General features: G+C 45.3%; 1 protein-coding gene across 4 annotated transcripts in view; it reads right to left on the reverse strand.

The window, feature by feature from the left end:
• EDIL3 (EGF like repeats and discoidin domains 3) overlaps positions 1-27,727 on the reverse strand; it is a 412,931-nt gene that overhangs the window by 113,695 nt on the left and 271,509 nt on the right. For all 4 annotated transcript variants that reach the window (XM_053295163.1, XM_053295162.1, XM_053295161.1 and 1 more), the window contains one exon: positions 24,765-24,878. In XM_053295163.1, the coding sequence (XP_053151138.1) occupies positions 24,765-24,878 (114 nt within the window). The remainder of the gene's footprint in view (positions 1-24,764; positions 24,879-27,727) is intronic.

The raw sequence follows: 27,727 nt of genomic DNA on the forward strand, positions 1-27,727 counted from the left end.
GCGCTACATGTAGCCGCTCACCCAAATGCAAACCTTGCTTAGCAAAGGGAACAATTCATGCTTGCTACCTCAAGACCAGCTCTCCTCCCCATAAAAGTTATGGGCAATTTTTGCCCATATTTTTGTGAAGGAAAAAATGGACAAAGTTCAAAATGAGTCCGATCTTTCAGTACTGTTTATTTAAGCTTCTAGTGGCAACAAAAGAAGAAAGGGATAGATGGATAATATTCTAGTATGAGGCTGTTCTGACTGCTCCATCCATTTGTAAACACCATTGGTGGTTATTACATGACCTCTGGGTCATGCAGGGGCACCTATATAAGAAATAAAGATGGTCTTGAACACATTCTTGTTTGTTCTGAAATGCAGAGGGTGGCAAGGCTTACCCTGCCATCCAAAAACAATACTGGTTCTGATATCTAATATGTAGTATAGTAGTAATGTGTCATATAGTATGGATGCTATATAACTAATAGAAGATGATGATGTAGATAAAGCAATTACAGACTGACAATGGCTGGAAAGTTGCTCTAACAGGTGACAAAACAATATGGTTGTATTTTTGGTTGTGGTTTTTTTAAGTGATTGAGAGGGAACGTTGTTATTGGTGGTGGTGCAGTCTGAATGCATAGCTTTCATTTATCCTGTTAGCAGAGCTCCAGAAGAAGTCATCAGCAGTTCAACACAAACAGATTGGAGATGGGAAGCATGCATGAAGCAAATCTGTTTTAGACATCTGTGGTCCTCTCTTTCTCCCAGCACCTCATTTTCTGGAATGAGATTGTACTGGCTGTGCTTAGTATAGCATGATAATGGTGCTGAACACAAACCCTGACAGTGGGATTATAGATGACCTCCAATACAGAAGTAACTAATACTGATTCATGCATAAACTTCCCAATGTGCAATTTAGCTCACAGCCATCCTCATTCTTTTACCATTGTTTTATTTAGAGTACTTTGCCTAGGGGGGGAAAGATTGCATCGACCTAATGATTTTTATTTTTTTTAAGATAGCTGGGAACGATGGTTGTACTAGTTTGTTTATTTAATATTTTCCATAAGCAATATAAACCACAGGCCATTATTGGTCTTTCTTTATCCACAGCTAAAAGCTTCTTCTCTGTAAAGGAGAGGGCCAGAATAAACATGCAATGCACAAAAGCTCTGGAAGACACAAAATCCTTCCTTCAGGCAGTAGCAGAACACTATTCAAGCTGCTTCATTACTGTGGTACTATAAAATTATATGATTATGACTATAGGAACAATTTTAAGAGGCTATCCATTTTACTGACAGCTATTTAAAGCAGTTGGCAGCCATGGATTACTGGTCCAACTTTAATTCTACAAGGATTCAGTGGTAATTGAATACGGATCCCCACCCTGCTCAACCTTATGAACAATCCCATTTTCTTCCTGAAGGCTGTATTCATTAAACCCTGCATAGTACTAGAACTATTTCACAAGTGTATACTTGTGCTGACTACAAGATGTAACCGATATTTGAAATTTGCCCTGATTTAGGTAAAGCTAAATCCAGACTGGCCAAAAAGGGTCATTGTTTTGTCTTTTTCCCCCAGTGGCTGACATCCTGCCTGATGCTGCCCTTGTGCAAGGGTGTTGTGCTTGCGTAAGGCTGTTGCACTACCTACTTATGCCAAGTTTGGAGCTTACATTCCAGACTAGTGTTGTGCTACAGCAAACAGGTTTGTGCTTGCAGAGAAAGGTGTGCAACTGGAGGCACAACTCATATTTTTGCAGGGAACTTTTGTGCAATAGTGCATGAGTGCAGCTCTGAAAATCCTTGTAATTTAGTGCAGCTACACAATCTTCTTGCTCTAGTGCAATTTTTTGTTCATTGTGCAAGTGCAGAGTTAGTCATGATGTTGGTCACTGATCTCCTTTGTCTGCTGTACACACAGCAACAAGTAAAAGCATCAAGGAAACTGAAGAACTAGGTAATATTTAGGTCCATATCTGTAATATACCTGTATTAGGGTAGTTTACATGTTCAAGAATAGGGTAGGGGAATCATCCTACCCTAGTTTGGGAGTTCTTTGCACTCCCGATTCTTGATCGTCTTTTGGAGGTGATCATGTGCTAAGCAGCAGCTGTGTTGTTGGGCTCCTTCCTACCCAGCAGCTGTGCCTGGCTGCTGATGAGGTATGACTAAAAACCTGCCAACCTAGATTGTGACCCTTACCTTTTTTTTAAAGTAACAGATGATCAAAAATTGGGAGCATGCACAACTCCCAAACTAGAGTACGAGGCTTCTCCTACCCCATTCTTGATCATGTGAATGAACCTATTTACTCCCTTCTCACACACTTTTGCAGGTTTGTAATGCAGGTAGTTGGAAAGAATTAAGAACTGGCTTTTGAAGCATTTCCAGAATACATACAGGGGACATGCACAATCTGATAGCCCTTCAAGAGACAGGGCATCTCCACAGTTAAAGGTCAGATGCCTCCACAAGGCCTTAGCTGAGGAAAGTACTTGTGAAGGCCAAGATTGCAAACTTCATGTGTTACCCAGGCACCTTGTACTTTTTTTGGTGATGGAAGAAGACCCAGGATGTGTCATTAGATCTGTCTGTCATCCCTGATGATGTGGACAAGCTGCTTGGGGTGGTGCGGCCTACCACTTGTTCTCTGGATCCTTGCCCGACCTGGCTGCTTCTATCTATCAGGGAGATTATTGGAGACTAGTGTTTTCAGGCCCGTTGTGATAACGGGCGCTAGTAGGGGAGAGTTCCCCCCCGCCCCACTTCCTCTGGCCTTCCCCCCCGCCCCCCCGCCCCCTCCCAGCTGGCCGAGACTTCCTTACCCGAAGCAGCCCGCGACAGTCGGGCGATCTAAAATCCATTTTTTGCGAAGAAGAGAGGAGCTCCCGAACAGAGCTCCTCTCTGTGCTAAGCCAATGCCCAAACTGCTGCTATGGACGCAAAGGACGCCTATTGCGTCCTTTGCATCCATAGCAGCAGTTTGGGCATTGGCTTAGCACAGAGAGGAGCTCTGTTCGGGAGCTCCTCTCTTTTTCGCAAAAAATGGATTTTAGATCGCCCGACTGTCGCGGGCTGCTTCGGGTAAGGAAGTCTCAGCCAGCTGGGAGGGTGGTTGGCGGCCATGGCGGCGGCCGCGGAGGCATTCTTCTGGGCCAGTTTGGCCCTTAATCATTTGCGGGGGGGAGTGGGGAAGGAGTATTTGGGCAGCTGGGAGGGCGGGAGAGTGGGCGGTGGCGGCGGCCGGGCGGACTCTGGGGGCGCCGCTGCCGGTCCGGTCCGCCCCGCCCCCGCCTCACATTCCTGGCCGGTCTCCCCGGCCGGGCAAGGGCCCCAAGGACTCGCAGCCGCCTGGCTGCGGCGGCGGCGCCAGGCGGCGGCGGCTCTGCCGCCACCTCGGCCGGCTTCCCCCGCCGCCTCCTCTCCCTGCCTGGCTTCGGCGGCGCGGCTCCGCCGCTGCCTTGGCCGCGCCTCGGCCAGTCTCCCCCTTCCCCGCATTCCCGGCTTTTTCTGGGTGGCCGCTTCTGGCCGCCCAAGATGGCCACCAGGTGCCAGCGTCGTGTCTCCCTTGCCCTGTTCTGCGCATGCGCTCTGCGCATGCGCAGAACAGGCCAGGGAGGCACGGACACACGCTTGGTGTCCGTCCACGGACGGACACCAAGTGTTTTATTAGAGAGGATGGTCTAGTTAATACCATTAACTCATCGCTGAGGGAGGGTAGAATGCCTCCTTGTTTGATGGAGGCAATGATTAGACCACTTCCTAAGAAGCCTTCCCAAGTAGGCCGGACTCCAATCTCCCATGGTTGGGCAAGGTGATTGAGAAAGAGGTGGCTAACCAGCTCCAGGCAGTTTTGGAGGAAACAGATTATCTAGACCATTTCAAACTAGCATTAGAGCGGGTTATGGCCTTTGTTGGCCTTTACAGGGGAATCTACAGAGGGAGTGTAGAACTCAGTTGGTTCTTTTGGATCTCTCATTGGCATTTGATACCATTGACCATGGTATCCTTCTGGATCGCCTGGGGGAATTGGGTATAGGAGGCACTGCTTTGCAGTGGTTCTGCTCCTATCTCTCAGGCAGATTCCAGATGCTGGAGCTTGGTGACAGTTCCTCTTTAAAATGGAAGCTATTATATGGAGCCCCTCAGAGCTCCATTCTGTCACCAATGCTTTTTAATATTTACATGAAACTTCTGGGTGAAGTCATCAGGAGATTTGGTGCAGCGTATTATCAGTATGCTGATGACACCCAAATCTATTTCTCCTTATCATCATCAATCATCATCATCATCATCATCATGAAATGGCATTCACTCCCTAAATGCCTGCCTACATGCAGTAATGGGCTGGATGAGGGATAACAAATTGAAACTGAATCCAAGCAAGACGGTGGTGCTCATTGCAGGGGATAAGAATTTAAGGGATGAGTTAGATCTTTCTGTGCTGGATGGGGTTACACTCCCCCAGAAGGAACACGTATGTAGCTTGGGAGTGCTCTTGGATCCAGGCCTCACCCTGGTATCTTAGGTGGAGGCTATGGTCAGGAGTGCTTTCTATCAGCTTTAGCTGATTCAACAGCTGCGTCCATTCCTTGAAAAGAATGATCTCAAAACAGTGGTGCATCAGCTGGTAACCTCCAGGCTCAGCTACTGCAATGTGCTCTACATGGGGCTGCCTTTGTACGTAGTTTGGAAATTTCAAAATGTGGCAGCCAGATTGGTCTCTGGGGTAACCCAGAGAGACCATATTATGCCTGTCTTAAAACAGTTGCTCTCGCTGACAATATGTTTCCAGGCAAAATACAAAGTGCTGGTTATTACTTTTGAAGCTCTGAATAGCTTGGGTCCAGGCTACCTTGAAGAGCACCTTCTTCGGTATGATCCCCATTGCTCGTTGAGGTCATCTGGAGTGGTCCGTCTCCAGTTACCACCAGTACATCTGGTGGTGACTCGGAACCAGGCCTTTTCTATAGCTGCTCCTGGTCTATGGAATGCACTCCCGGAAGATATCCGCAGTTTATTATTTCTTTTATATCCTGCTCTTCCTCCAAGGAGCTCAGAGTGGTGTACTACATACTTATGTTTCTTTTTCACAACAGCCCTGTGAAGTAGGCTAGGCTGAGAGAGCAGTGACTGGCCCAGAGTCACCCAGCTAGTATCATGGCTGAATGGGGATGTGAACTTGGGAACCCCAGTCCTAGTCCAGCACTACACCATGCTGGCTCTCTCTCTCTCTCTCTCTGACAGTTTAGGCTCACTGTCAGCCTTTAAGAGAGCCCTAAAAACCTATTTGTTTGGCCTGACCTTCCAAGGTTGGTAAAGTGTTTTTAAAGTATTTTAATTGGTTTTAAATGGTTTTAATTGTTTTGGAATTGTTTTTAGATTGTTTTTAGCACTGTGTTTTGAATTGAGAGTTTTTATGTCTTTTTAATGTTGTTGTACACCGCTCAGAGCCTTTGCATGGGGCAGTTTATAAATGTAATAAATAAATATGTATTTTATTTCACATATAAAGCAGCCGTGGCAGACACATCATCGCTTAGCCTGGTTTTGGGGTGTGCTCGTGCCTAAAACCCTGGCAAAGGGCGGGTTACTTTAGAGGGCTCTCCGCCATCGGGAGCCACATGGCTCCCGGTGGTTCTCACATGCAGCGAAAACCAGACTGGGCTTCCCTAGCCCAGTTTTTGCTGCATGTGTGAATAGTTTCAATGAATGAATGAATATGGGAGGTGGAAATTCTATTGAATTTATAGGCAACCATCAAGTTTTTTTAAAAAATCTCATGAGGGTCTTACAAGCAAATAAAGTTATTCTATCTTCTACCTCTCAAGGGTTGTTCTTAGCCTGTGGCAGCCAATCATGCACAACAAAAGCAAGACTGATGAACACCTATATAGCATCCCCTCCTTCAATCAGTGCTGACTGCATGTTTTCCCCTGTGACATTTGCTTTTTATGTCCCCTATTCATTAAATTAAGCTATTCTCATGTGCTGAGTGCCTGTACAGAAGTAAGATCCCAATGTGTTTATTAATCTGAGAATGTAAAGAGTTCCTAAGCATTTCCAGGAGTCTTTTCACCAACAGCTGCCCATGTGCAGGAGTGAGACTTGTGGTGCAGTTGTTAGAGCACTGGACTGGTGAGAAAAGAATTGGAGTCCAAATCACTTTCTCAGCCATGATCTAACCAGGTGTCCATATACTAGTGAGGTACTGTCAGCCTATCCTACTTTGCAGGGGTTATTGTGAGGGAAAACGGGGGAATAATAGAATTTTTGAGTTAAAGGGGAATTTAGTAGGGGTGTGCAATTCGGGAATTCAGTGATTCAGTTCGGGACCCAAACCGAATCACCCCTGTTCTGTTTTGTGCCCGAATATGGGCCACCCGAATCACCCTTGATTCGGTTCGGATTTGGATTTAATCCAAATCTGAATCCGAATCGATTCAGGGGTAAAAAAGGGGCCCAGGGGCAAAATTTTGGGGTGGGGTGGTAGTGCCCAATGGGTGGAGTCTACCACCCCAATTTCAAGGGAATTGGGCAAAGGGCTGGTTTTGGGGGAAATTTTGAAATTTTAGTGACTTTGGGGCAGTTCGGGGGCATAGCATGGGATCTGGGCAAAAGGAGTGGGGTGGGGTGGTAGTGCCTAATGTGTGAAGGCTACCACCCCAATTTCAGGGGGATTGGGCAAAGGGCTGATTTTGGGGGAATTTCTGAAGTTTTCATGTCTTTGGGGCAGAAAGTGGGGACTGGGGCAGAATAGTGGGGTGGGGTGGTAGTGCCTAATGGGTGGAGGCTACCACCCCAATTTCAGGGGGATTGGACAAAGGGCTGATTTTTTGAGAATTTTTGAAGTTTTAGTGACTTTGGGGCAGTTTGGGGGCAGAAAGTGGATCTGCCCCAAAAGAGTGGGGTGGGGTGGTAGTGCCTAATGGGTGGAGGCTACTACCCCAATTTCAGGGGGATTGGACAAAGGGCTGATTTTTTGAGAATTTTTGAAGTTTTAGTGACTTTGGGGCAGTTTGGGGGCAGAAAGTGGATCTGCCCCAAAGGAGTGGGGTGGGCTGGTAGATAGTGCCTTATGGGTGGAGGCTACCACCCGTCCCCAACTTCAGAGTGATTGGACAGAGGGGTGAATTTTGGTGAATTCTGAGGTTTGTCTTCATAAGGTGAAGTGTGCTAAATTGATTACTTCCTCATATTCATAGTAATTGAGAGTGTGAAAAAGTGAAAGTGGGGTCATGAGAGTTGTCTAATTGAAAAAAATCTCATTTGCTATGATAGAATGAGAATTCACACCTCAGAAGTTTTTTCTGAGGTGTGAATTCTCATTCTATCATAGCAAATGAGATTTTTTTCAATTAGACAACTCTCATGACCCCACTTTCACTTTTTCACACTTACTATGAATATGAAGAAGTAATCAATTACTTGATCAGAATTCACCAAAATTCACCCCTCTGCCCAATCACTCTGAAATTGGGGACGGGTGGTAGCCTCCACCCATTAGGCACTATCTACCAGCCCACCCCACTCCTTTGGGGCAGATCCACTTTCTGCCCCCAATATGCCCCAAAGACACCAAAACTTCAAATATTCCCAAAAAATCAGCCCTCTGCCCAATCCCCTTGAAATTGGGATGGCAGCCTCCGTCCATTAGGCACTACCACCCCACCCCACTCTTTTGGGGCAGATCCACTTTCTGCCCCAATCTGCCCCAAAGACATGAAAACTTCAGAAATTCTCCAAAAATCAGCCCTTTGCCCAATCCCCATGAAATTGGGGTGGTAGCCTGCACCCATTAGGCACTACCACCCCACCCCACTCTTTTTGCCCAGGTCCCATGCTATTCCCCCGAACTGCCCCAAAGTCAGTAAAACTTCAAAAAATCGCCAAAAATCAACCATGAACCGAATCACCCGAATTTTTCATGCCCAAAATTCGGGTGATCTGGCTCGTGCCCGAAAAATATTGGGGGACATCGGGGTGATTCGGTTCAGCCCCGAATCACCCGAAATTCTCATTTCGGGCACAGATCGTTCTGTGCCCGAAATTTTTTGCACATCCCTAGAATTTAGTGGTCTTCTGATACAACCCGTTGTTCAGTTATGCGGGCAGCCATTTTAATGATAGAGGCTGGTGGAAGTAGTGACCCAGCCTCTAGAGTTTCCATAATGCACTGGGCTGCTCACACAGTGCATTGTGGGATTCCTGGAGGCTGGACTTCATTTCCTGGGTCTCCAGATCATTGTGCCGCTCACTGCAGCAGAGATCGTGTGGGCAGGCGAGTGGCACAGCTGGGAGGGAAAGGAGTTCCTATGGGAGGAGGTAGGTGTGATCCTGCCGTGCCCCCTGCCCTCTACCCCCAGCCTCAGTGGTTGTGTAAATGTGTTGTTTTCCATTTCACAATATTGGGGTAAGTTTATTTTCTTCGCAAAATGGAGATTTACCCAACATACTCCGGCCAACTTGAGAGTGCAGACTATGTGCGCTTGCAGACAGAAGAGGTGTGTGTGTGAGAGAGAGTGACCGTGTGCATTCTCAGCTTCGTAGCTGAGAAGGAGATTTGGACATGGGTTCTTTCCCCACAATCTTATTCATCCAGCCAGTGGATTCCAGTGGTTTATGAGCTAGCTGCACATGCGCTGTATGGCCAAAGGTGAACTTATAGAAAAGTTTCATTCCAATCAATACAGCTGACAGTTCTAAATCTGTGCATGCTCTCTTTCGGTTTCTGGTGGTGCTCCACTGGCAAATGCAGTTGGTTGCTGTTTCTTTAACAGCACATCTACTAGCCTCGTCTCAGAAGTGTCACACTAGCTACTCACCAAGACTGTCATAGTACAGGACACTTTGCTATTATGTTCTTAATCTTCTCAAATGGCTGCTGCTGATTTTCTGGCTGTATGTGTCAGCCTTTGGAGCAACTCACAGTAATCCACTACCCCTTAGCACAACTTTGCCAGGTAGTTTGGCATTCCCAAGAATCTTGGGACACTTTTCACATTCACCAGTCTTGACGTTTTTTGAATTGCTTCAGCTTTCCCAGCATCCACTTTCAGACCTTCTGCTGTCAGCAGATGGTCAGTGTAAGACACTTTCTTTAGCCTTAACCTGATGTTACTGGGTCTTAGATTAATATGTCTTTTTTTGCATTGCTTCAAGAAGAGACATGTCTTTTTGTCATGATCTTGTATTGCTTCCAGTTCAGTATCTCCTTCTCCCAAAATTAAGATGTCATCAGCAATACTTTTTATGTCTGGAATGTTTTCTAGTGTTTGATTCAGACTGTGCTGGAATACTTTGGAGCAGGACTGATGCCCGTTAGCTTACTGAGCCAATGATATCTATCAAATGGAGTTGCAAAAGTAGTCGGATAATTTGGCTCTGTGTCCATTTCAGTATGACAGAATTATTACATCAAACACCAAGAAGTAATGATTATGTTTCAAGGCTCTGTTCAAAGGAACACCAAGATGCCATTCCTTAATACAATAGGGAGGGATTCATCCAAATCACTCTATACATGTGTACAAATACGACTTTATTTCTGGTGCATGTAGAGGGGAAGTTTGGATGAACCAAACACAGTGGGGCAGAGCCAGATGCAAAACAAGTTCTGGTAAGAACTAATCTTTCAAATCTGGTAAGAGGAGAGCTGGTCTTGTGGTAGCAAGCATGACTTATCCCCTTAGCTAAGCAGGGTCTGCCCTGGTAGCATATGAAATGGAGACTAGAAGTGTGAGTACTGCAAGATACTCCCTTAGGGGATGGAGCTGCTCTGGGAAGAACAGAAGGTTTAAAGTTCCCTCCCTGGCCTCTGCAAGATAGGTCTGAGAGAGGTTCCTGCCTGCAACCTTGGAGAAGCCACTGCCAGTCTGTAAAGACGATACTGAGCTAGATAGATCAATGGTCTGACTTAGTATATGGCAGCCTCCTATGTTCTTATATATTTCCCTTTCACTATAATCTTAATCAATAATTACCATCCTCACAAGTTAGCCCACTTCAGCCTTAAAAATTCACACATCTGCCATCTTGAATTGGAGTGGATGGAATTTTCACAAACTGTGCTGTTGAATTGTCCTTATGTGTCACTCACAACAACTGTACCAAATTTGGTTCAAATCAGTAAGGCAGTCCACAAGTTAGCCCACGTGCCTCAAATGTTCATGAATCCACCATTTTGAATCAGAGTGGATGACATCATTAAAAGCTATGCCATTGAGGTATCCCTACAGCTGTAGAAAATTTGGTTCAAATCACAGTTTATAAGTTATTCCAATTATGCATCAAATGTTGATGTGTCTGCCATCTTGAATGGGATAGATGACATAATCAATATCAATGCCATTGAAGTGTCCCTGTTTGTCACTCAGTACAACTGTACCAAATTTGGTCCACAAGTTAGACCAGATGTGCCTCAAATGTTTACACATTATTCATCTTGAATCAGGGTGGATGACAAACTATGCCATTGAGATGCCCCTATGTGTAAATTTGTACAGCTGTAGCAAATTTGGTTCAAATCAGTTAGGTGGTTCACAAGTTAGCCCACTTGTGCTTCAAATGTTTATGCATCCACCATCTTGAATGGGGATGGATGACATCATCACACACTACTCCATTGAGATGTCCCTGTTTGTCCCTACAACTGTATCCAATTTGGTTCATACTGGTCCAGCATTGAGAAGTTGATGGGGACACATGCAGACATTTCCAGGTGATCTCGTAAGCTTACTTTTCTTAAGAAAAGTAAGCCAGTTATAAGGGTATTCACACTACTGAGAGGCAGAAAGGGTGAGTGGGGACGGGAAGGCTGTGCTAAACTTACCTGCCCCTCAGATGATCCTTCAACATTGGTGGGAAAAGTGGACCCTGCTCCCACATGATCCACACTGCTGCACTGTGTGGATCTCTGGAGGCCGAGACTATACATCTGGGCTTCCATGTGCCCCACAATGCACTGCACAACAAGTGCAGTGAATTGGGGAATACTCCCATGTGATGGGTGTTCTAGGCGCCTGTCTCTGTGTCTGCTTCAGCTGCAAGCGGCCACATGACCCTGGCACTGGGTTTAAGAGTATGCTTGCGCCCTTAACCTCAGTAAAAGGCTGGGGTAAAAAGCTGGGTCCAGCAGGTGAGCAGCACTGGGATCCATGTGGGTGCGGATCCTGGTTCTTCACACATGCAGGCTAACCTAGGGTGGGCTGTCCTAGCCTGGGTTAGGCTGTTCGTGGGAATACCCTTAATGGCTATATACTGCACCTCATGCATCAGGCACTGTATGAACATCACAATCCTGTATTTATTACTACAGATCAGTGATTCTAGAAGCCTCATTTGGTTAAGGGAGTCTTTTTGTTGTTGCTTTTGATAAACAATTCGCAATTGGAATCCCTTGCTGATCTGCTACAGACCATCTGATGATCTAAAAGTAGTCCCAATCCCCAAAGTAGAATTCTACAGTAGATGCCCACCCTGAAATAAACAATGACAATGATTTTTTTGGGTCGGGGGGCTTTTTTACAGAACCGGAGCCCTTGGGACTGGCTGGGAAGGCATGAAGGCAATGTTGGGAAGGTGCACATCTGCATCTGGGAACTATAGTTCCTTCTAGCACTTCCCCCATGGTGCTGGAAAATATTGGGTGGAATCAGGCATTCCAGCACACAGGCCTAATACTTTTGTCTGTTCTTTAAAGCATTTTGCCCTATTAATTTTGAGCCATATTGCTTCTCTTGACAGCATGTCTTTCCAGTTATATTGGTACTGGAAAACCCACCCAAACTCATCTCCAAAAACAGTGCACTTCATATTGCTGGAAGCCAGGGGCGTAACAAGGCTGGAGTGGGCCCGGAGACAAAATTTTAAAATGGGCCCCTTGCTGATGCACACACACACTTCACAATATATAGTCATGTAACTTGCCTCATGTGACTTGCCTCTGGGGGGCCCCTCGAGGCGTGGGGGCCCCCAGGCAGCCGCCTCCCCTTGCCTAATGGTAGTTACGCCCCTGCTGGAAGCTGCTCTGTAGGGATAATAATTTCCCTTAGCCACTTTACTCTCCTGTACTGGAAGTATCTTTTCTTGCAAGTCTGGAATGAGTCTGTCCTAGGTTTACATCTGAATTTCGTTCTTTCATTTCTAAAATTTAAGAGCAGCAAAATGCTTCTCCTAAAATATGACAACAATGTTACTAGCTACAAGACACATTTACCAAGATAGTTTAAAATATAGCAGCTGGATTAATTTCACAGTATTGGCTTGCAATATAGCACATGTCCTTTGGAAACAATCAAGAATATAATGCTAATATAAAATGCTAAAAATGAGCTATAGCCCCCATTGAAAGCACAATTGCATGCAAACGGCTCTAATTTAAATACATTTAAAAACCCACAATACCTGTTATTTTAAGAATATAAGAACAGCCTTGCTGAATCAGGCCCAAGGCCCATGCAGTCCATCATCCTGTTTCACACAGTGGCCCACAGATGCTTCTGGGAAGCCCACAGGCAAGAGCTGAGGGCATGCCCCCTCTCCTGCTGTTACTCCCCTGCAACTGGTCTTTAGAGGCAGCTTGTCTCTGAGGCTATAGGAGGCCTATAGCCCTCAGACTAATAGCCATTGATAGACCTGCCCTCCATTAATTTATCTAAACCCCTCTTAAAGCCATCTAGGTTGTTGGCTGTTGCCACATCTTGTGGCTGAGAATTCCATAGGCTGATTATACATTGTGTGAAAAAGTACTTCCTTTTGTCGGTCCTAAATTTCTTAGCAACCAGTTTAATGATATGACCCCTGGTTCTAGTGTCATACAGGATTTTATAGTCCTCTATCATGTCTCCCCTCAGTTGTTTTTTTCCTTTCTTTTCTAAACTAAAAAGCCCCAGGTGTTGTAGACTTGCCTCATATGGAAGGTCCTCTATAGGAATGTGAGAACTGGTTCAAGGTTGAGCCGGTTCACCATCAAACTGGGCCGGCTTGAGGGCTTGCCCTTAGGCCTGGTTTGGCTTTATGAGGTGAATCCCCCTGGGCCAGCTCAGGGCTGGTTTGGGGTACTAAAGTGTGTTTTTTATTATTTAAACTTACCACAGGGTTCAGCAGCCTCGGGGGGGGGGGGTTGCCATGGACATGGGGGTGCTCTCCATCAGTTCCTCCTCCCCCTGCTGGCCTCCCTCAGTCTTCTGTGGGCTGGTTTGGCCCATTTTGGGGACATTTTGGCTCTGTCCATGGTCATGGCAGCCACTTTGCTGGATGCCACACATGTACCCCAAAATGGGCTGAACCAGCCCATGGAAGACCAGGGGAGGCTGGCGGGGAGGAGAGGGAACTACAAGGGCCCCTCTGCAGCCATGGAAGCGCCCCCCTGGAGGCTGCTGAGCCCAGCAGTAAGTTCACACAATTTTTTTTTAACACTTTAGAACCTTGAACTGGCTCAAATTCAAGCCAAGCTGGGGTTTGGTTTGAGGTACCAAAACCAAACATGCCCAGTTTGGTTCAAGTCCGGTTCAGACTCGAACCGTACCAGGCAAACCAGTTTGTGCCCTAGTGCTAGGTCCCTGACAGATGCGTAATCAGGGTAGGACAGGCAGGGCACGTGCCCTAGGTGCCAGTTGCAGGGGGTGCAAAGTGCCTGTCATGCCCCACCCATGCCCCCAACTGCCACAACTTCTTTTTTAAAAAAATTATTTTTATTTTTATTTTTAGTGAAAATCCCCCCCTTTCAATTCCAGTGGGCGCTGCTGGGTGGGCCCGCTGCCGCTCACCACTACCTGTCGCAGCCGCACCCCCTCACTCACGCAGGCTCTGGGTGGGGGCAGGCGGGTGCTCTCCCATTGGCTGCGAGCCTATGGAGAGCGTGCGAGGCACCCACCCCTGGACCCAGGAGCCCCCGCCCTGAGCAAGCAGCATTTGCCAATTATTTTCAAGCAGCGTTTGCTGCCTGAAAGCATCTATTCCCCTTTCTCTCTCTCCAGAGAGGGAGAGAAAGGGAGAATAGATGCTTTCAGGCGGCAAGCCTGCCTGAAATGTGACCAAAGAGCTCACTCGGGCTCTAAAAAGCTCGAGGCCATGCCCACTTGCATGTGATGTCACAAAGGGGGCATGGCCACGTGCAAAGGGGGCATGGCCTTGAGCTCCTTAGAGCCTGAGCGAGCTCTTCGGTCTCATTTCAGGCAGTTTTGCCAAGTGAAAGCATCTATTCTCCCTTTCTCTCAGGAGAGAAAGGGGAATAGATGCTTTCAGGCAGCAAATGCTGCTTGAAAATAATTGACAAGTGCTGCTGGGGGGGGGGCTCCTAGTAGCCCATGGGGGGGTCGTTCTGGCCGGAACTGGCCGGAAGTAGCACCCATGGGGCGCACGCGCTACTTTCAGCCAAGAAGGGCGAAGGGGCGACAGCTCCCTGCTGAGCTTAGGTCCAGAGGCATCAAGGATCCTTGCTTCTCCCACCTTCAGCATGGAAAGTGAGCTGTTTTCTTTTACGGTAAAGCAGACCATTTGGGGGAAGCAGAGAGAGGTAAACATAATATAGATTATTTCCTTCTTCTCACTGCTCTGCTTTCTAGACATGGCGATGGAAGTTTGAAGTGAGAAGGATGGGGGTGGAAACGGGGTGGGGGGAGGAAGAAAGGGGATTGTAAGAAAAACTTAAACAAAGTTGCGAGAGGAAGAGCAGGGGTGGATCTGGGTGTGAGATCTGCTTTTTCTTGCAGTTGAAGCTGCAGCATATTTACTCTGAAGTAGGTGCCATTCACTTCAAGGTGACTTGAACTTGATTCCTGTCTCTGTGTGTGTGTGTGTGTGTGTGTGTGTGTGTGTGTGTGTGTGTGTTTACTCAGAAGAAAATCCAGCTATGGTCCGTGGGGCTAACTCCCAGGTAAGTGTGTGTGAAGTTGGAACCTCCTCAGCTCCAGTAAAAATGCATCTGATTGCAAGCAAAAGAGGCAGGAATTCTTCTGCTGCATCCCTGCCAAACTGGTTTCTTTAAGCACCCTGACCCCATTCCTGAACGCTAGACAAGAGGAAGAAAAATTGATTCTGAATATGAGTTTTTTCAAGGGTGGAAAAAAATTAAAGCCACACATGCCCCATGGTTTCCTGTTTTGTTTTGGATCTTACTCTGCTGCAACCCGATCCATGTGTGATACCTTGGGGAAAGAAGTCCTCATGTTCTAGTTGAAAGAACATATTTTCCTCTCCCTTGACGTTCAGGAATGGGGTGGTGGCAGTACTGGAATGAGTTGGGGGGGCTGGGGGGAGTGGTCCCTCTAGTTTTTTTCATCTCTGTGCAGAATGAGTTTTGTTCTGGGCGGCAGTATCAAGGCACTGTGTGCACAGATGCATTCAGAATCAGCGCCTTCCCCCTCGCGTCCCCTGCCTTCATTTGCTGTTGCATGCTAGAGACAGGGTGGGATGTCAGAGAGAAGCCAAACCAGACATTCAGGTGTGCAATTCTTTCATGCCTTTACACCTTTGAGGGGTTGCAGATAGAACTGCAAGCCTTTGGGGTGGGAACTAGATCATGTTTGTGCTCTGCATAGCATTAGCATAGCACAGCAGTTATGCCTTTGTTATTGTTTTGTGATTGCTTTGTTTTTTAATGTTTTTAACCTTTTTGTTGTTTTGTTTTGTTTTGTTTTGTTTTGTTTTGTTTTGTTTTGTTGTAAGCTGCCCAAAGACATAAGCTTTGGGCAGCATACAAATATGTTAAATAAATCAAATCAAATAAATGAAGTGACAGCACCTGCTTTGAGACCTGATTTCCCTGCAAGATAGCAATAGAGTTATCTGATTTCCCATTGTGATGCACAGGCATGTGTGCAAGAAGTATAGGAGACATTGAAAGGGACAGGAAATTTGTTCATGCCTCCCAATACACCCACGCTTGACTGGAATGCATCCTGATTAAGGTGAAATGGTTCTCTTCTGACCAGCGAAAGAGAGCAAATGTGTGACACTGTGGGGAGACCAGGATTGCAACATCATTCACCCAAACATGGAGCCTAAGCATTGCATGTGCATTGACTTTGTACATACACTCTGTACTCTGGCACATTTTCATTTTCTCTGGATTGTCATCTGAAAAGAGTAATGAAGCCCATAGAATGGGAAACTATCCAAAATAAATGGATTATGTATTTAAAGGATTTTAGACTATTAGAAGCACCATTGTAATCATGCATTGGTTGCTTATTTAGATAAACTATAATAAATTGTTCTGACTGGTCTGTGATCATCACTGGGAATAAGACAGCACTTGCCAATGGAAGACCAGACCTGGACATAGAATTGGTGGGATCAGTACCCATCTCAGCAGTGTGGATTCACTGGGTGCCCCGCTAAATGTCTCTATTTTTAAGTCTTACTTTTCCATTTCTAAGATGGAAATTATAATTTGCTTCATATGCTGAATGTTTGAATGTGATATAGCTTACAGGGCATGCTTTTCACCATTAGGTATCAAGAAACTATCCAGACCTCCAAAATCAGAGTGTCTTGGATCTCTATGTACCAAATATTTATAAGTTAGAGATGAACCATAACAATTACAGTACACCTATAAGCAAATGAATGAGGCCCAACTGCCTTCATGCACTATATGCCCTATGCCATATATCATAAGGTGTTAAAGAAATGGACTTCCATTAGATTATTATTCTATCTCAACACAGGGGGAAAACTCAGATGATGTGCATCAGAGGTAAGAAAGGCAAAATGGCTTCATATACACATTCAATGTATGTGTATTATCGGTGTGCAGTGTACCCAGATTGTTCTGTAAAGTTATTTACATTATGTTCAATGTACGTACAATGTGTACTCCATATTTGAGGTATTCAGTTTATTTTACTGTTAGTACAGTTATTTACATAAAAACATGTACAGAAAACTGTACACATGTACAAAATAATGTGTGAATAACTGAAAAGAACCTAAAGAAACCTGGTGATTAGTGTGACTATATATATGAACAAAAAGGAAGTCTTTATCTTTGAACAGAGTGCACAAGGAAAGGACACTAGAGTAGAAATATCTGAAGATAGTAGATGGTTTCCCAAATTAGTCTGAATAAAGACAGCAGAGTATAACACTGCCTGTACAGTGAAGAAACTCACTATAGTGAGTTTTGTGCTGGCATAGTGCTTTGGGAATTGCATCATTAATTTAAATCCTGCATAACAAGATCTGCTAAATATCCCTAAATGTGTTTATCTGTCTCTTAGAACAAAATAAAATCCTACTAATCCAAAGCAATTATTATTGAAATTTAAAAATCAGTAGACTTGCTTAGGCTGGCTTGGCCTATATATGGAACATGCAGATGGAATGGGAATATGATGCTTAGTCACATATAATGATCCACTTCACTTCAGACCTCAAGTTTGGGTGTGCTACATATTTTCAGTGCTCTGTTACTTAATTAAAAAAAAAAAGAGGGGCCAACTTCTCACACCAGTAGCAGGAATCTCCAGAGAGATGCAGCCATTTTGGAAGATTTTTTCATAGACATGTTCACAAATGCTCAAGGGCTTTGTTGAATGGAATCTGTAAGTATGCAACCTGACGGTTCATGGAATAAGATGCATATTAGGGTCAGGGTATGTACTAATGTTGAGAAAGCCATAAACAAAAAAAGCAGGACCCATTTCATCTATTTATTAGTATTAGTATTAGTATTTATTTATTTATTTCTATACCACCCTTCCAAAAATGGCTCAGGGTGATTTACACAGAGAAATGATAAATAAATAAGATGGATCCCTATCCCCAAAGGGCTCACAATCTAAAAGAAACATAAGATAGACGCCAGCAACAGTCACTGGAGGTACTCTGCTGGGGGTGGATAGGGCCAGTTACTCTCCCCCTGCTAAATAAAGAGAATCACCATGTCAAAAGGTACCTCTTTGCCAAGATAGCAGGATATTTAGCAAGGGTATTTAGGGGTATTTAGCATCAACTTGAGCCAAGCATAATTGGTAGGGATGTGCACAAATTGTTCTTGTGATTCGATTTGAGTTCGGATCGAATAAGTCTGAGTTGATTTGAGCTTGAATCTGCTACCCTCGAATCTGGGTCGATTCAATTTGAATTTGATTCAATTCAAATTTGAATAGATTCAGCCAAATTTTTAAGGGCTAGGAGGCACCAAAGTAGGTTGGGTGGCAGGGCCCCATGAGTGACAACTGCCACCCAACTCCCAAAGTAATTGGGCAGAGGGGTGAACTTTTAGGAACGTTTATATGCTGTTGATTTTCAGTTGTGAAATGACTCCACACAGTGGATTCATAGGGATACCCTATGAAACGACTGTTTCATAGGAAATCCAGCCTGTTCCCCATGAGGTAGGATTCGATATCATTGATGTCATCCATTTACCTGATCTAAGCCTGTTTATGTTGTAACTAGTATGTGTAAGCCCGTTGTAATAACGGGCTCTAGTGGGGGGGCGGTTCCCGCTGCCGCCTCACCCGCCTCGGGCGCACTCCTTGGGCCGACACCTCCGCCGCCGCCTCAGGCGCTCTCTCCGCCCGCCGTTTCTTGTGGCGGCGGCCGCCGCCATCGAAGCCAGTCGCCCCGCCACGGCCACCGCCTCCTTGGCCCGCACTCCTTTGGCCGAGGCCGCGGCTCCGCCGCCGCCTCGGCCGCACTCTCCGCCCGCCGCTTCTGCTCCTTCTGGTCTCCCGTGGCGGCGGCCGCCGCCATTGGGGCCAGTCGCCCACCGGCGGCCAGGTCCAACATGGCCGCCCATCTCCGCGCATGCCCAGAACGGGCGAAAAAGACACGGGCGGCACGGACGCACGCCCAAGGCTTTTATGGGTAAGGATGTTAATGCTTAATAAAGTTGTGGCCAGGAGTTCTGCATCATTAATCAATATTCTGGTGTATCTCTTTATAATTTATCAGTGCAAGTTCCTCACTTACAGATTACCTCTCTCTTTGGGTTTTGTCCCAACCAACAGTTACTCTGAGACATGACTTGGACCACCCATGTGGCTAAATACACATGTAGCCCCCCAAACACTGACCTCTGAATGTTCACCAGAAAATAGGCTGAATCCTGACAATACAGAAGCTGGCCACACCTGCTTTATAGCATGAAAATTCTGAACTTTAAGGGAAGGATGCTAGAAACTCAATCATTGCTTCTTGACATCATGTCTTGTTTGACTCCCAGATACAACAAGAAAGCCATTTTGTCAACCCTCTCTCATGATTTGTCCAATGAAAATGAAATAAACACCAATTTCATGGATGCAGTAGTAAGTTGCTAATGCTTGATGTAGACCAAACTCTAAAAAGATAATATAGTTAAGAATTATTGGAAGGAATTAATGAAAAGGAATAAAAACCTTCTGGGGAGTGAGCTACAATCAAGCTGTGAAAAGAATCTCCTGGGAAGTTCAAAAATATACTGGATTTAAGATGTCAAAGCAAAACAGAAAAAAACACAAGCAAACTCAACAATAATCTATCTATGACCAAAAGCTTAAATGGATTTTTGTAATCTTGATGCATCTTTTCTAACTCTCAGTGCTGGTGTTTCGTGGATTCTGAGACAATAGAGTGAAAACTTTGGTCTAACTGGGAAAGGTATAATCAGTAATCACAGATTTACATAATTAGTGTGACAGCTTTCAATTACATAATTATTGTAAATATGTGCAATGATGCAATTAAGATTTGTAATTACAACATGTAACTACATAATTAGGTGTTACGACACGGTAAAAACCCTTGTGAAAGAAAGCAGGAGTCTGCTTACGTTGGTGCTGTAGTTTGCAAGAATAATGTGATACGACTAGGAGTGAGCATTTTTATATGAACTCTGCTACATCTAGTTTATGTTTATAGCTCACAAATGAATGTTAAAAGTCAGGACAACAGTGCCAAAGTGCTTAGAAGAAATGTGGCTGGCTCCCTGAACAGGGGGATTTCAATTTTCTTTACTCAGTACAGACATTAAACCACCTGTCCATTGTGTTATTTACACACTACAGAATAATCTCAGAATTAGTAGTAGTTAAATGTAGCATGATAATGAAACAGTTTTCCAAGAAAGATTTTCTGCTACATTATACAGGTTATGAAGAGTCTATAAATATTCATTTTAGTGGATAATAGAATATTCAATTACAAGTACTTCCTCCTCTGATGGGGAGGGCTTTTGCCACATGGCTATTGGGCAAGAAATAAAGCAGCAGTGAAGATAGTTAACATTTTGAACACATGCTCTCATGCAGTAGGCCTTGGAATTGCTACATAGAAGGCACCACAGATGGGGAATGGAAACAGAATCTATGACACTGAGCTATCCCTTTATGTTGACCCTTTTCAATTATACAGAACTGAAAGCAAAAGCAATGCAATATTGAAATGTTTCATGTCTTATTCAGATATTATGTTGTATGAATGCCAGTAATCGAATCGAATAAATGAAATGAATGAATGAATGAATGAGTACACTCGTACATGGTTTTGTAAGAATGATTGTAACTGTGTACATGGATACAGCTTCCTCAAGTGTATAGTGCAGATAGGAAATACACTGCTGTGCCTGTGTTCAGCATAACTTGTGAATAACAGCATCTGTGTTCAGATATATACCCATGTACACTGTACATTTGTTGTATGTTCAACATAGTAGGGTTGTGCACACGAACAAAAACACAGGTGAGCCCTAGGGCTGGTGCAATCACACGAGCGATTTCCATTTAAAGGCTCTGACACTTGGTGTGGCACACGATTGCAGCTGCAGGGAGTGGCAAAGCAGGGAGCCAGAGGAAAAAGTCCTCTGGCACTTGGATGAAGGTACTGCCTGTTCTGTATCTGCCAGATCTGCCAGGAGGGGATGAGAGACGTGTGTGTATGTGCTCCCATCTAGAGTACGAACTCCCATCTCGAGTTCGAACTGGACCGACCACCAGTTCTAAAAACCGGCTCACAGGCTGGCTCGGAGGGGTATACTTGTAAAGGGGAATCTGGCAAAGATTTCCCTTTACAGGCAAAGGGCATTCCCTACAGTAATATGTGAAGTAGGGGAGAGAAGTTTAGGTGGTGGGGGCTCCTCCAACCCCTCCTCCCTGCCGGCCTCCCAAATGACAGCCTGGGCCAGCTGTAGCCCTGTTTGGGCCTCTGAGCATGTGCGGAGGCCATTTCCGTGACCTCCGTGCATGTGCGGAGGCAATTTGCATGGTGACACAAATGGCCTCTGCGGATGTTCAGAGGTCACGAAATTGGCCTCCGTGCATGCGCAGAGGTCTGAACTGGGCTGTCGCTGGCCCGGGCTGTCATTTGGGAGGCCAGTGGCAGGCTAGGCAGTTGGAGGAGCCCTGCCCTGGCCGATGTCTCCTCCACTGCCATCCCCACCAACTGAATTTGGTGGAGCATTACTCTAGGGAATGCTCTCTAGGGAATACCCCTTGAGCCAACATGTGAGCTGGTTCAGCCTGGTTTGATGGCCAAACTGGATCAGACCTGGTTTGGATGAGCCTGACTCTGGATTGGGCTGGGGCAGTTCAAATCTGGTCTGGATTCGAACTGAACCAGTCTAACGGCCAGCTCGCACATCCCTACTTGCCACCTGGCTCTGTGTGTGTGCGGGCTGCCTAGGGTTAAGGGCATGAGCTGGAGTAAATTCCTGGGCTTGGCTCCAAGGCAGTACTGGGATTGGGCCCTATCCCGGTGCTTCACATGAGCAGCCAAAGCTCGGCTGCCCAAGCCTGGGATTGGCTGCTTGTGTGAGCAGCCACAATGCCTGAATAGGGTTATATTCTCATCTGTTGGGTATTATCAATCTGTCTTTGCAATGTTCCTGAAATTCTCCTTCTCCAGTTCCCTGGGTTTTGGAATTCTGAATGGCTTGATCTTCTTTGTGATATCTTAGACTCACAAACAAAGTGCAAATGGATGCATTAGGAATTCTCATTATTACTAGATTTTGTACAAAGCACTTTAAATAGAGACATTTCCACAACTTTCAATTTTTTAGGTTCATACATATCTTTCCCCTTTACACATGCATTAGTCATTTATCTGTTATCATGTGTGTTGATAAAACACTGCAAAGAAGAAGAAGAAGAAGAAGAAGAAGATTGAAGTGATCATACACATGATTACATCTAGATTATTTTTGTAAGGTATTTCATGCACAAACATCGACAGCACTGACAATCATAGAAAAGCAACTTGATGTGATTGTACATACTATTGTATCAAGTTTCTTTTGTGGGGTGCCTTGCCAGTGTGAAACACATGAGACTGATGTCGTTATCAGCAAAACTCTGCACAGAAGGGATCTTGCGGCAATCACACCCACATCACAACTGCATTCTTACAGTATTCTGTCATACACCTGTGAATGTTTTCATGGATTTATTACATTAAAAGGCGGTGTATTCGTAGAGGGGGATAATGTTAATGAACTAAAGGAAGCTGCAGCACAGTGCTCTAATGCTTCAGTTCTGGAGTTGATTATAAAAATTATCCTACTTAAATTGGAATTCAGCAGGAGTAGAATGCAGAGCAAAGTGAATAAGAACAATAAAGGAAAATCTTATCATCCCTATTTCTGGTTTAGTAGCCAGATGATGAGAAATTCAGGATAACAATTTTGGGCAAAGGAATACGGAAGATGGGCATTAATTTGAGCTCCAGCTGGAGAACGTGGCATCAGTTCAGTCAATTTCATGATTGCTGACATACTGCACAATGCAATGCAAACAGTAGGAGTCTTGCCTGTGCTGCTGAGTCAGTGTAAACACCATTGATGGAGCTGGACATCAGGGCAGCTCTGTTCCAGCGTAAAGGTTTGCAAATACAGTTGTGTAGAATGCCCATTATCTCAAGTGGGTGTCTCATTGTTCAACTGTGTTTTGCAAAACTTTACACGGGAGCAGAGCTACCCTGCTGTGCAATTCCATCAATGAGGTTGTGCACATACCCATGAGAGGGATGGGGAAGGAGGGCGGGGAGGACGAAGGCAGGGACCAGCTGGTCTCTTCTTCAGTGCGGCATTGTGTGCCCACATGATCTGCACTGGTACCGGCAGTGTGGATCACTGGAGGCTGGGAAAATGATTCCTGGCCTCCAGGTATCCCAAAATGCACCACGAGAGCAGTGTGGTGCATTGTGGGATTCCCCTGTGACGCTGGGCAAGTTGAAACCACTGAGCGTGTCCTTCTCCACTGCCTATTTTATAGAGGCATCTGCACCACTCTCATTTCCCCCTAAGCCTTCTGTGTACAGTAGAGGGGAAATGAGAGTGGTGCAGATGTCTCTATAAAATAGGCAGTGGCCACATTTCAGTCTGTCAGGCCACATTTTACGTCTCCCTACTACTACTACTACTACTACTACTACGTCTCCCTCCTACTCCCTACTATGCACTCAAGCCAGTTCTAGATCTCCTACTACTTTCTGAAAGCAACACTTATATTACCCACAATGTTCCCAAGTTATGCGTAGCAGTGTACAAAATCCACCAGGATCGGATCACCAGCAAGAATTAATCAGGCCCAGCACAGCGCATTCCTGCACTGCCACCCCTGCAGTTTTCATTCTATCATATTTTAATCAAAATTTAACTCTAATCTGAACTATTATAGCTTCTCATAGATTTTAGTTTCAAGCTCACAAACTTCCTAGCCTCTACGCATTTGCTTTATAATATTTTAATTAATTTTACAACACCCCATAGAATTTAATCTGACACCAATAAGACTTTAGCCTTAATTTTACAGCTACTGTTCCCACAGGCATAGACTGTTTTTAATGCTACTGTTTTCATGTTTTATCTTATGCTGGTCAAAGACTGAAATAAAGATAGTGAGGCTCTTCTCACGATCAAGTGAGAAGAGCCAAATTGGGTTTGAGGAGAGAGCGGGCTTAGCCCGCTCTCCCCACAGACGATCAGTAAGCCCTCCCTGGGCAGCTGCAGCGGCTGCCCACACAACTGCCAGCTCCGTCACGGAGCTGGCGGGGACTTGTTTGTTCGACGGGGCCTCCAGAAGTTCCAGCATGCCCTGCACAAGCGCACAGGGCATGCTGCAGAGACCCCCAAGCTGGGAGGCTGCTTTTTAGTCAGAGGTCTACTCGTGAGTTGCCACAGCAACGCACAATTTTAAAAAATAGGTTTGCAGAGCGCTCACTCCACAAACCCAGTTTAACAGCAGGGGCAATTCAGTGGGTTACCCTGCTGTAAACTACTGGGCTCACCTGTGAGCCCGGTGGTTTACACGACCAGTGAAAATCGGGCTAGGCTCTCCTAGCCCAATTTTCACTGGTTGTGAGAATAGCCTCATTAATTGATTGACTGAGTGCATTGGAGGATTCCCCCATGTCAGGCACTCTAGGCGCCTGTCTCTGTGTATGCAGCCCGAGCATACGCATGATACTGGACCTGGGTTAGAGGGCATGCTCGTACCCTCTAACCCAGGTTAAAGGCCAGGTTAAAAACCTGGGCTTGCGGTGAAGGCAGTGCTGGGATTGGCCTCAATCCTGGCACTGAACACGAGCAGCCCAACCTAGGATGGGCTGCCCCAACCTGGGTTGGGCTCCTCGTGTGCACGGCCTCAGTGTTGTTTACATTGATGCAGCAGCATGGGCAGAGCTCCTACCGTCTGCATTGCATTGCACAGAATGTGAACTACTATTTGCATCCAGAGAATAGCACCTTAATAATTCTTATTAGATCTTGCGTAGTAGGTTATTTCATAATACCAAGAACAACGTTTAAATCCCTACATTGTAAACCATACTTACTGTATTGGCAATTCCTTCCCATAAATTCACCTGGACACTCACAGGAATAGTTAGCTATGAGATCTGTACAAATTCCACCATTCTTGCAGGGTTCAGCTTCACATTCATTCACATCTGTGGGGAATGCCCAGTGACAGCATGATTAGTCAACAACATTTGCATTTTAAAAATTAGAATTCAGAAACTTTGTAAGACTGGATATGGTTAGGACAACTAGCAAACAGAAGCAAAAGCAGTTTAACAGTGAAAATTCCCTCTACTGAGCCTACACAATTAAGAGTTCTATCCTAAGCAAACTTACCTGAGAGTAAAACTACTCTGAACTCAGTGGAACCTGCTTCTGAGCAACAAATGTTTTAATATTTTATTGGCTGTTTTTATTGTTTTGTAAACCGCCCAGAGAACTTGCGTTTTGGGCGGTATAGATAGATAGATAGATAGATAGATAGATAGATAGATAGATAGATAGATTCCTTGGATGACACTGGATGTACCAGACAATGGTAGGACAACAGGGTGCATTGGTTTCCATGGGAGAGCTAGGGATGTGCTCTACTTCCGCCTCTTGAAAATGATGGGACTTAAAAGAACTTAACTTTGACTGGACTGTAATGATGAAGACTGTGATTTTGATGTTAAGCATAACTGGAATAAGTGTGCACAAATGCACATTTGCCAGTTATGGCCCCCCACTTTCAGGGACTATACTGTATCCCTCAGTATCAAAATATTTTAATGTTCTCAATCAGCTCAATATCTAGGTGGGTGTTAAACACATTGCATTCCCCCTCTCCACAAAAAACAAACAACAACAAAACCCCGGGGGGGGGGGAATATATGAAAATATGAATTCCCTTTCACCACTGGAATCTCCTTCCTCGCACTGCCTTCTGTCATAAGAACATAAGAACAGCCCTGCTGGATCAGGCCCAAGGCCTATCTAGTCCAACATCCTGTTTCACACAGTGGCCCACCAGATGCCTCTGAAAAGCCCACAGGCAAGAGATGAGGGCATGCCCTCTCTCCTGCTGTTTCTCCCCTGCAACTGGAATTGATTGGCATCATGCCTCTGAGGCTGGAGGTGGCCCACAGCCACCAAACTAGTAACCATTGACAGACCTGTCCTCCATTAATTTGTTTAAGCCCCTTTAAAGCCATCCAAACTAGTGGCTATCACCACTTCCCATGACAGAGAATAATTATGCACTGTGTTAAAAAGTACTTCCTTTTATTGGTCCTAAATTTCCCAATCTTCAGTTTTTTGGGATGAGCCATTGTTCTAGTGTTGTGAGCGAGGGAGGAAAAAATTATCTCTGTCCACTCTCTCTACTCCATGCTTTGTATCACCTCTATCATGTCTCTCCGTGATCACCACTTTCCCAAACTAAAAAGCCATAGATGCTGTAGCCTTGCCTGCAGGAAAGTGCTCCAGGCCATCATCTTGGCTGTCCACTTCTGCACCTTTTCCAGTTCTACAATGTACTTTTAAAGATACGGTAACCAGAACTGTGCACAGTACTTCAAATGTGGCCGCATCATAGATTTGTATAAAGACATTATAATATCAGCATTTTTATTTTCAATTCCCTTCCTAATGATCCCTAGCATGGAATTGGCCTTTTTCACAGCTGCCACACACTCTAACCTCCCCTTCCCGGGCAATTGTGGCATCTCAGCAATAGGCAGTCCTGGATGAATCTGATTACTTAGATCCTTTCCAGTCTGACTTCTGGCCTGGATACAGGTCTTGGTCACCCTGGTGGATGACCTACGCTGGGAGATAGACAGAGGGAGTGTTACTTTATTGATTCTCCTGGATCTAGAGATTTCTATATCAGGTAGTATAGAAATTCAATAAAATAAATAAATAACATAACATAAATAATATCTAACTTGCTTTCGATACCATTGACCATGATATCCTTCTGGGACATCTTTCTGGGTTGGGACTTTGAGGCATGGCTATACAGTGGCTCCTCTCCTACCTGGAGGATTGTACTACAATGGTGGTGGTGAGGCAGGGACACCTGCTCCACCGCTTGGCCTATGGGGTTCTGCAGGGAACCATTCTATCTCATACACTGTTTAACATCTACTTGGAAATGCTGGGAGGGTCATCCATGGGTGTGGGCTATGGTGCCATCAATATGTGGGTGACCTGCAGCTCTACCTATCATTTAAGTCAGCAGACACCAGGGAGTCAGTGGATGCTCTGAACTGGGGCTTGGAGGCTGTTCTGGGCTGGATGGGGGCAAACAAGCTGAAACTTAATCCAGATAAGAGGTACGTGCTTTGAGCTGGAAAAACTGATCATCCGAGTAGTGAGGTAAATCTAGTCTTGGACATGGCCACACTCCCCCTGAAAGACAAAGTCCATAGCTTGGGGGTTCTTCTGTACCCAACACTGTCCTTGGAGGCACAGGTGGTGGTGGTGTGCAGAGGTGCTTTTTTCCAGCTACAGCTGGTACACCAGCTGTGACCCTACTTGGAGAAGTTGAACCTGACCTCAGTCACTCATGCTTTGGTGACATCCAGATGGGACTACTGCAACACACTCTATTTGGGGCTGCTCTTGAAAATGGGTTGGAAGCTTCAGCTGCTCCAGAACACTGCTGCAAGATTGCTTGTGGTGCAAGTCACTTCATGAGTATTACACCCATCATGCAGCTGCTTCACTGGTTACTGGTCCACTTATGGGCTAGATTGAAGGTGCTGGTCTTGATGTTTAAAGCCCCACATGACTTGGGGCCAGGGTACTTGTTGAACCACGTTTGCCCATATGAACCTGCCAGGGCCCTCAGTTCAATATCTTAGGCCTTGCTCATGACCACACCATCTATCTTAGGAAGGTTTTTTAATTTTTTTCATTCTTAGATTTTAGCTTCTTATTAATAACTTTTAATTTGAAATTTTAAAAAATTGTAATTTTAAATGTGGTTTTAGCTTTTAACCTATTAAATTTT

Source organism: Hemicordylus capensis, chromosome 2 (assembly GCF_027244095.1).
Source record: "Hemicordylus capensis ecotype Gifberg chromosome 2, rHemCap1.1.pri, whole genome shotgun sequence".
Lineage (NCBI taxonomy): Eukaryota > Metazoa > Chordata > Lepidosauria > Squamata > Cordylidae > Hemicordylus > Hemicordylus capensis.